The sequence below is a fragment of the Diplotaxodon limnothrissa genome, linkage group LG11 (genome assembly GCF_057381915.1).
Source record: "Diplotaxodon limnothrissa isolate DT_005_m linkage group LG11, D_limnothrissa_male_GT1.1, whole genome shotgun sequence".
Taxonomy (NCBI): Eukaryota; Metazoa; Chordata; class Actinopteri; order Cichliformes; family Cichlidae; genus Diplotaxodon; species Diplotaxodon limnothrissa.
In genome coordinates, this window is record NC_140606.1 from 26,327,187 (window position 1) to 26,338,178 (window position 10,992).

General features: G+C 39.1%; 1 protein-coding gene across 1 annotated transcript in view; it reads left to right on the forward strand.

The window, feature by feature from the left end:
* The window catches only part of fam131bb (family with sequence similarity 131 member Bb), a 30,495-nt gene extending 20,788 nt beyond the window's left edge, over positions 1 to 9,707 (forward strand). Inside the window, exons 7-9 of the mRNA XM_085364917.1 lie at positions 1,024 to 1,331; positions 2,100 to 2,363; positions 9,492 to 9,707. Coding sequence (XP_085221043.1) covers positions 1,024 to 1,331; positions 2,100 to 2,363; positions 9,492 to 9,707 — 788 coding nt within the window. The remainder of the gene's footprint in view (positions 1 to 1,023; positions 1,332 to 2,099; positions 2,364 to 9,491) is intronic.
* Positions 9,708 to 10,992: the final 1,285 nt, after the last annotated feature.

Sequence of the window (10,992 nt, forward strand, 5' to 3'; positions counted from 1 at the left end):
AGTCGACTCTTCTGATTCACTACAAAGCACTCTCTAACTCTCTAAGCACGGCTCTTAGAGCTGATGCTTTTGCGAATGACACATTATCGAACATTACCTTGTGTGTCATGGATACTGTTGAGTCCAAATCTCCTGACCTCTATGCCAATCTGAGACAGCAAGACCGAGACAGCGAGACCAAGACAAGACCGAGGGATCAGGACCAAGACAAGACCAAGACCAAGACCAAAGTCTGTCGAGACCAAGACAAGACCCAGACCACGTAAAAGTAGTCTCGAGACGGGTCTCGAGACGGGTCTCGAGACATCCAACTCTACCTCAGACCTTATGTTTGACACCTCTGCTCTAGACTTTAGGCCATTTCAGTTTCCAGCATGAACTTTTGGAAGGTAAACCCAGACACTGTATCGATATAAACAGTGATTTTGGATATTTGCAATTTACTGCAATGTTGCCTTAGCACAGACTTCTGAATGCAGAAAATTAGAGTAAGTGCTTTGCTGAGTTAAAATAGACTTTCTTAACTGCACCCTGAATGCATTCGTCTTAACTGATCCCATCGTTTTTAAGTCAGACACTTGGCAAAATATGTGGCTGTGAGCCCACTTTATAGCCCTCCAACTTTGAGTAAGAAACACTGGAGGCAATCAAAGCTCTGTCTGCACTATACAGTTTGACAAAATGATGACTCAACAGTGCGAGGTGTGCCAGTGTTCAACTCTGTTCGGTTCATACTGGAGAGTTTCTGTCATAACATTTTCACCCAGTGTGGAAAGATTTCAGCTGAGTTTTTTTCAGAGTAGTTAACAGCCAGATATACATTTATCTCAACAGCTATTAGCTTTAACTGTTGGTCAAGTCGTAATTTCAAGATTTTAAGAAATTGCTCATTCTTTTTCCAATTCCAGCAAATTTGAAAAGTGGGATTTTTGTAAAAATCATAAAACACAGTGTTCCTGCGTCCATCTGCTGCCCCCATTTTGAAGAGTGCTAACAGCTGCCACATTTTTTTATTTCCTGCAGATCAGATATTGCACCACTCCTCAGCGGAGGTGTGGCCTCACACATACGTCTCCCAGGGCCACTACTGCCTCTCCTCTTCTGACGCTTGGGAGCCCATCAACAACGATCCCTCCGTTGTGGCGTCTCCCCCTGCTGGCTCCTACGTTATGGGTACGGAGGGCTACGATGGGCAGGCCGCAGCTCACTTCCTGTCTCAGCAACAGCAGCAGCAGTTCACTCTCCAGCAGAGTCAACTACAACAGCTGCAGCAGATCCAACAGTTTCAGCACTACCACCAACAGCAGCTTCTGCAGTATCAGCAACAGCAGGTGATTGATTGAGAGTGCCGCCGTCTGGGTTTTAATCCAAATGAGACACTACATGTTGCTGCTAATGCGTAAGGCTTGAGTATCAGAGATGGTTGTTATAAAATACTGTCTGGTAAAATAAATCTATCAACACATTATTTTATTTATTTGTTCACTTTTGTATAGGCACAAGTACAGCACATGAACAAACCCACACATCACAGCATTTATAGACTAAAAAAGCTGGGCTTTTATTCAGAACATGTTCTCAGAAACTCTTACCTCCTGGGTTTCATGCTCAGTCTGAAATTCGCTCTTGACTGTGGAAATAGAAATTCAACAAAATAATCTTAACTCGACATTTTTCTATCTAATCATCTCCTTTTATTCGTTTTTGTTTTTGCATTACTTCATAGAAAAGATTTTAGCCTAAGCAATGACTCAACCGCATCTGATGTGAACGCTGACACACCTCACACTGTTGAGTCATCACTCTTGTCAAGAATCCCTCATTAAATGCTCAGCTGAACCTGCAAAAATATGACATTCTTCCAAAGGGACACATCCAAATCATTTTTTAAACAAAAATAAAAAGAATTCCATGCATGAGGATGGAATTTCTTATACTGTACAAAAAGATCTGCATATCACCTCTGTTGCCTAAGGAAAACAAAGTCAGCTTACTGCATACTGACATGGGGAGCATGTCATGAAACATTCAAGCTGGCAAACAGGTCGCACTGCTCATTCCTCACATTTTACTGATTAGTCTTTTCTGTGTGTTTCAAGTCTCTGGAGCACAGGCTACACAGTGCCAACCACTCTTTGCAAGCAACACCCAACAGCACCATCCACAGTCTGGTTCATCAAATTCACCCTCCGCTGGTTGATCTGTGGAACACGGGGCAGATGGAAACCTATCAGGCAGAAGCCGGCGGGTACATGGGTGTGGCGGCGACAGTGGAGCCAAGCCTGTGCGTTCCCACTGGTGAAGAGATAGTAGGAACGGAACACTCCCCGCTACTGGAACAGCAGGAGGAGGAGGAGGTCAAGGTGAGTTGAACATGGGGTTGCATTACATAAAATTATCTCTTCAGTGATTAATATTTGATTTTGTAGCTTTCTAAGCGAGTTCTCAGAGGCACCAGACTGGAGGTTTAGTTCTGCTTACTGCAACATGTGTGTCATTTCTGTTTTAAATCTGCAGACTGTACTTAAAGTTTTGTCTCGAATCATTTAATCATAAGATTGGTTTGATTTTATGCACGTGTAGCAATCTAAGATCAATTTGTCAATAGAGGGGATACTGATTGACATTTTTGAAAAGAATTGTCTGCCAGTACTTTAATTCAGTTCAGTTTTCTTTGTACGCATAGCACCAAATCACAACAACATTCACCTGAAGTTACTTTATATTATAAGCTAGAAAACCTACAATAACAGAAGAAACCCCAACCATTAGATGACCCCCTTTGAGCAATCACTTGGCAACATTGGAAAGGAAAAACTCCCTTTTGACAGGAAGAAACCTCTGAGTGAACCATGGTCAGGAACGGGCAGTCATCTGCTGTGGATGGTTGGGGGAAATGGCAAAAAGAGGAAAGTGAGGATTTCTAGCTTTTCCTTGGGTACATTTAAAAGTTTTATTACGCTAGCCGGGCAGCTGTGTTCTTGGTTAAGATACTGAACCCATTTTTCCCCCGAGACATCGATCAGGGTGCGAGTATGTGCATGATTGTTAGAAGGGTTAACACCATCACATCCAGAAGGTCCTGGATTAGGATTTGCTGGTCAGATGGGGCTTTCCCATGTGGAATATTCATGTTGTAACAACTATGTCTATGGCTATTGATGGAATTTTGGAATGTTTGACTATTGAGATTATGAATGACAAAAAGAGAAATGTTATAATAAGTTGCATATATCGGACACCCAGTTCAAGTATTGACACTTTTAATGAATGGATAGAAAAAACGTTTGCTTCGGTGAACCAAAAATTACTATTTATCTGTGGTGATTTTAATATTGATTTGCTAAATCCAACAAGGTTAAAAGCCATTGATGACTTTACTGACACGATGTACAGCTTATCACTATATCCAACAATAACAAAGCCAAGCAGAATAACTTCACATAGCGCCACTATTATTGACAATATTTTTACTAATGTCATGGATTTCCAAATTAATAGTGGCCTGCTTGTCTGTGATATAACTGACCACTTACCAGTTTTTACTTTGTGTGACTGTGATTTAAAAAAAATAGATACCAAGATCATGATAGCAAAGCGAACAATAAATGAAAAAGCAATTCATGCCTTCAATTTCGATTTAGCACAACAAGATTGGAGTTCGGTGTATGAAGAGTCAGATGTGGACAAGGCTTATGATAATTTCCTAGATATTTTTACTATGTGGTACAATAAACATTGTCCTGTAAACGAACACATGACAAAGAAAAAAAAGATAAAAAGTCCTTGGCTCACAAAAGGAATTATTAATGCTTGCAAAAAGAAAAACAATCTGTATAAACAGTTCATCAAAGTAAAAACAAAAGAAGTGGAACAAAGATTTAAAGCATATAGAAATAAATTGACTGATATTATAAGAACGAGCAAACAACTTTATTATAGAAGAAGATTATATGAAAATAAAAACAATATAAAAGGAACTTGGGATGTGTTAAACAACTTAATTAAACAAGGATCTTCTGGAACATCATATCCTGAATATTTTACTGATGCAAATGGTGAAAATCACAACATGAGTAATATTGTCGATGGTGATAGGTTTGTAGCTTGAACCCATCCGCTGGAACGTTGAAGACAATATAATTACACTGCAAAGCAAGACACAAGTAGGCAAGCTTCTTCATGTTTCTCGTGCACGGGAGAGAACCGGACAGGCACCGTTCCTTTGCTTGACCCCAGTTGCTCTCGTCCGTTCTCCCGTACCACTGTTCTTTTATTGAGGTTACATGAATATGCATAAGTTCATTAACATATGACGTCTACATACACACAAAGAGTACCGTGTGTGTGTGTGTGTGTGTGTGTGTGTGTGTGTGTGTGTGTGGACTGCTGATCAAAGGGTCAAACATCCTTGGTCAGGAAGAGGGTAGCCTCCCCCTCACCCTAGATGGTTCATCCTAGATAACACGGTGAGGAAGTCCTGCAGTTCATCTAAACAAAGAGCACTTAGACTAGAACAGACGCAACTACGTTAATCCTACCATAAAACAATAAGACACGGTATGACCTCTCATGCTCCCAAAGTGCTGTCTAATACACACAAAGTTTGCAGACTATCAAGGATCAAAACCTCTACCAATCTACAACTAATTACAAAACTCTAAGCATATATAAGTAAATATTTCTAAGCATAAATGACAATCAACAATACAAATCTAACAGATGGGTTCAATAAATTCTTCATAAATGTTGGCCCTGAACTAGCAGCAGACATCCCGTGTCATAAAAATGAAAATATCAGTAATATAAAATCAAATCCCTTTTCACTGTTCCTCTCAGCTACAAATGAGCAAGAAGTAATAAATATCACATTAAAATGTAAAAGTAAGTCTTCAATGGATTATCATGACATAAATATGTCTGTAGTTAAACAGGTTATTCTGAATATTGCTAGTCCCTTAACATATATCTGTAATTTATCATTTCAGTCCGGTTGTTTTCCAAAAAAAATGAAAATTGCGAAAGTAATACCACTATATAAAAGTAATGACAAACATAGTTTTACCAATTATAGGCCTATTTCTCTACTGCCTCAATTCTCAAAAATTCTAGAAAAACTTTTTAATTCAAGATTAGAAAAATTCCTTGAAAAACATCAAATAATAAATGTTGGTCAGTATGGTTTCAGAACGCAAAGAACCACTTCAATGGCGATAATTGAGGCAGTAGAAGAAATTACTGATACACTGGATAAAAATAAATATGCAGTTGGTATTTTTGTTGATCTCAAAAAGGCCTTCGACACAATCAATCACTCAATATTATTGGATAAATTGGAAAGATATGGTATTCGAGGGAAAGCTGGTAACTGGTTAAAAAGTTACCTAACGGGTCGGGAACAATATGTTAGCATAGGGCATTACCATTCAGAGAAACTTGGTATTACATGTGGTGTTCCCCAAGGGTCAGTGTTGGGACCAAAACTTTTCAATGTATACATAAATGATATTTTTGATGTTTCTCAAGTACTTAAACTCATACTGTTCGCAGATGACACCAACATATTTTTCAGTAGCGATGATTATACTGATCTTGTAATGACCGTAAACAGGGAGCTAAAATTAATAAAAAAATGGATGGACATAAATAAATTATCATTAAATATAAATAAAACTAAAGCAATGTTTTTTGGTAATTTAAAATATAATGTAGAATTACCAATTATCATTGAAGGTGTACCAATTGATAATGTGAGTGAAAACAAATTTTTGGGAGTCGTAATTGATAACAAAATTTCATGGAAACCCCACGTCAGACACATAAAAACCAAAATTTCCAGAAGCCTCGCAGTTTTGAACAAAGTGAAACCATACCTTGATAAAGATGCACTTCGTACTCTGTACTGTACTCTGGTTCTTCCATATCTTACATATTGTGTGGAAGTGTGGGGAAACACATATAAAAATACAACTAATCCATTAGTCACAGTACAGAAACGAGCACTGCGTATTATTCACAAGGCTGGTTATCTAGATCATACTCACAAATTCTTTCTTCAGGCAAAGTTACTTAAATTCCAGGATCTGGTTAATTACAATACATCCATAATTTTGTATAAAGCTTTTACTAAACTTTTACCGGCAAATTTACAAACTAGATTTGAAATTCGAGAAAAGGTTTATAATGTGAGAGGCTTTGGAGAATTCAAATTACCCAGAACTCGAACAACCCATAAAGGTTTTTGTGTGTCTGTATGTGGTGTGAAAATCTGGAACAGTCTGAGTTTACAATTGAAACAATGCAAAAATATTCATAGATTTAAATTTCTCTACAAACAGTTGGTCTGGTCACAGTATACTCAATGATGCTTTTAGTGTGCTCTGTAATGTCTGTCCTCTTACCATTGCTGGTATGGATTCCAAAAAAAAAAAAGTGTGCGTATGTATGTACATATATGTACATGTGTGTGCAGATATATATGTATGTATATGTATGTGTGTTTGTTACTTGTAGTTATTACTGCCTGTTACCTGTGGTAATGCAATTTATAATTTATATATTCTGTATTCAGTTATGAAGGCTCTAATTGTTGTTTGCGAGCTGCCGTTTAGATGCTTGTATGTGCCCGGGGCTGTTGATGGGTCTGTATGCAATGATGGGCGTAGCTGCGGGAAGTTTGTTTTTTTTGTTGATGAGTGAGTATAGGGGTGGGATTTAGTAAGTTTTCTTCGTCTCACTCCTTTTTCAGGCAATTTTTGTTTTTTGTTTTGTGCATTTTATGTTCAATATAGGTATTTGTTGTGCCTGAAAATGAACAAATAAATGAAATGAAATGAAATGAATGTTCTCCCTGTACCTGTGTGGGCTCTATATGGGCACTCTGGCCACAGTGCACAGACGTCCATATTAAGTTAATTGGTGAAATAGGTGTGAATGCTTATCTGTCTCTCTGTGTTAGCTGTGCGACAAAATTGGCAACCTGAGCAGTTGTACCCTACCTTGGTATCGGCTCCGGCCTCCTGACCCTTGAATTAGATAAGCGGAATAAACTGAATGGATGGATTTTTTAACTTTTGACCTGCCGAAGACATATACTTTTACATTTCCATTATTTTGACTGAATTGATGACAACATTAACTGATGATAAAAATATTAGATTTGTGGCCTCAATAAGATAAAGTTGGGGATGGAAAAATTTGAATAGATTAGATAGCAGAAATGTCAGGAAACAAGAGGGAGAGTTGAAAACCACAGTTGCGACAGGCCTCCAAACTTCAGTTATTTTGGGGATAAATTATGTAAAAGGTGTGAAGCAAAAGGGACTGCTATGAAAGTTTTCATGAAAATTGCAGGGAGCAACCTTATTAATGCACAAAACAATCAGTCACCTATATATCTAATTCATGAAGTCCTCATCTTCAGGTTGATTTTGCTGTGCAGCTCAAGAAGGCAACACTTTTTAGCAGCTGAGCTCTTGTTGGCAATCCATCATTGAATAAGCAGTGGTATAGGATTGGCTGCTCTTCCTTATGACAAAAACCGTAATCACAATTATTTTGGTCCATATAAATGGACTGAATGCTGAATGGTACTTATGTAGCACTTATCTGTTCTAACTGAGCACTCAAAGCATTTTATACTACGAACCTCATTCACCCAATCACATACACATTCATACAAATCAACACCTAAGCGGTTTTATCTAACATTCACACAGACACGCCAAACTCTGATGGATGCGTCGTGACTGATCTTCTGATTGGTCAACATCTTGTTCTACATCCTCAGCTACAGCTGCCCCTATAAAACACAATCATATAACACAATAATTGTTTTTATCCCAATTGGATATATTGAATATAATTTTTGACTTTGACAACCTACAGTGGTATCATGGTAGCACAAAAAGCTTTAGGAAAAGATTCATTGGCTTTTCCACCCATGTCAACAAACATGCTAACATTTCTACCTGTTAGAGAGTAGTAAGCTTGTTCCTACTTGTTTATGTCACAATATAACTGCAATTTTACTGAGAGAAATGGGGGGAAAGGGGGAAAATGGTAACAGCCACTAAAAACGGACTATTATGTATCCCAATAGTGTTTTATTATAGTGCAGAGAGGCTGATAGGTTGGTCATTCGATTTCTGACTACATTTAAGAGTCTTTGAGCAAAACACTGAACCCCAAGTCACTTCAGAATGTCTGTGTGAATGACTGCAAAGAGCTCTGCAGACACAGCTAAAGTTAAAAGGCATGCTAAGTGCAGACCATTTACCATTAAAAATTAATTATTTGGACTTTGGAAACCTTGACTTTAAACCAGCATTGACTTGAGGTCTGCAGAGAAAGATTATGTATTGCAAGCTTCAAAACAGTTTGACAGTTGGCCTTGAGTTGAGACTGTCTTGACAAAGTGTACTTTGATGCGTCACGGTGATCTTCATATTTGCCAATCAGTCTGTTAGCTGATACAGTAGGAGAAATCTGAGGATGGATTTTGGCCCACTCCTCTTTACAGAAACTTTAATTCCTTCAGATTTCTTGACTGCCCATTGGCAACTTGAAGCTTCAGCTCCTTCCACAGATTTTCTACAGGACTGAGGTCTGGAAACTGGCTTTGGCTCATTGTTTCTCTTCTCCAAAAACAGCGGGTTGAGTTGATACCAAAGGTTTTGGTTTCATCTGACCACACTGTTCACTGTTCAGTAGAAAACCTAAGACCGATCTTCACATGTTGCTTCTTGAGCAGGGGGGACCCTATGGCGTGTGTTATCAGTGGTTTTCTTGGGGACTGTAGTCCCAACTGCCTTCAGATCAGTAATAAACTCCACCTGTGTAGTTTTAGGCTGATCCACCACCTTTCTCATGATCATCCTCAAAACATGAGGCAAGATCTTATGAGTGAAGCTCCAGGAAAAGCGCAATTGATGGTCATTTTATATTTCTTTCATTAGCAAATAGTTGGACCAAGAGTTGTCACCTTTTCACCAGGCTTCTTGCTGATGGTCTAGTAGTATATCCCAGCCTTGTGCAGGTCTATAATCTTATCCACGATATCTTTTGACAACTCCTTGGTCTTTTCATAGTGGCGGAGAGGCTGGAAAGAAAGAAACTGACTCTGTGGACAAGTGTGCTTTATACACATAATTGAGATCAAGTGCCTCTGTTATTGGTTGCTTGGTTGACTGGTTGATTGATTGGTTGAATGATTATACGTATCATGCTTACTTCACTCAATGCTATGCAAATCAATTTATAACTTTTATATAATGTGTTTCCTGGATTTTGGGGTGATATTCCATTAAAATGAAAATATCATAAAAACCTGAGACTGTTCATTTCTTTGTAAGTAACCAAACTTACAAATTCAGCAGGGGATCAAATATTTGTTTTCACTACTGAAGAGGACAATAGGTAAAAATCTATCCACATACATAAGTTAGTCATCTAGTTGACCTTGTGTGTTTCACTCTTTCTGCCCTGATCAGGAAGAAGATGTGGCACTGTGCATGGAGCAAGAGTCGGCCACATTGACTCCACCCACACAACAAGGGGATGCTTCTGGTGGCAGTAGTCCGGGGCAGCTGCCAGCAGAGCCAATCACAGAGCGGAAGTTGTCTGATGTCACTTCTGGTCTCATTCAGACACTAGAGGAGAAGGAAGAGCCAGAAGAGGGGCCTCCTGCTTCTGTGGCAGCCAACTGAGTTTGTGGCAGACAAGAGACAAATGAAGAACTGACTGGGGAGTCAGCAAGAAATGAGCATAATAACACAATATATCTCTATTACTCTGTTCCTTTTCAGGTATCAAAACCACAACTTTTTTGGTTGCAAGGTCATTTCTTCAAAATGGTGAGAAATAGATTTGGTGGACTCCCAATAACAGTAGAGCTGATGCAACAATGGACACCTGTTTCTTTGCAAGCCTTACATCCCAAAGGTAACTGAAGAAAAGACAGATGAAGGCGGAAGAGAAGCACCAACCGAGTGAATTATATCCACCGGGAAACTGCACTGAGACAAAAAAGAGGGGAATGGAAACATGCATGCTTTTTATGAGACAAGCAACTCAACCCTGTCATCATCTAATAATGATAATAGAAATCTAAAGTAATAAAAAAAATAACAATAATTTTGTAATAAAAGAAACAAAAAAAAGGACAACAATCTATGTATAAGTGTATGATAAGATATGAGATTTCCAGTGGGAGAACTACTCTGTTTACAGCTGTTATTCAACACATAAGATAGAGTTTAGTCAAATTTATTTCCCCATTGCATCAAACACATGCACTATACTTTACATCTGGCAACCCAAGCACTTTCACAGATGATTGAAGTAGGCCCAGAAAATCTCAGCATTTCAGTGAAATGCCGTTTTCCCCGAGGCACAATCCAGGGACAGGCTCGCCCTGCTGACTGGACACCCAAAAACCCTGCACAGATAAGGATTGTACTGTATACCGTGCTTCCTACTCTGTCTCTCTGTATGCATGTTTCTTCAGAGTACTATGGAGTACCTGTACTATACAGCTCTGTATAGACTTTGCACTGAACCATAGTATCCCAGGTGTGGCCACAGTGGCCCTGCAGTGGGCCTGCGGTGGGTTTGAGCGGTGGCTTTCATGACTCAGAAATAAACAAAGAGCTGCATATGTGAATCTCTTTTGCACTGATGCAATCCCAACAGATCAGAGGTTCCCTTTGGACTGTTGAGGTTACCCAGTTTCCGCTCTGAAAGCTTTCACCGACAACCAAAACCGAGCCACTTGACAACGCGAACCCTCAGCTGCTTTTTTTTTTCCATAGACGTAATCGCGATGAATAAAGGATGATAACCACTATTTTGAATGTACTGGAAGACAGGCGGCAGTACACGAGTGCTGCTTTGATGCCTCCTCCGTGGTCCACAAGAGAGAGAAGGGAGCGCTGTTCTGTTTTGTGAAACAAAAACAAGTGGGGGAGTCTTTCAACCATGTTGGAAAGTGGA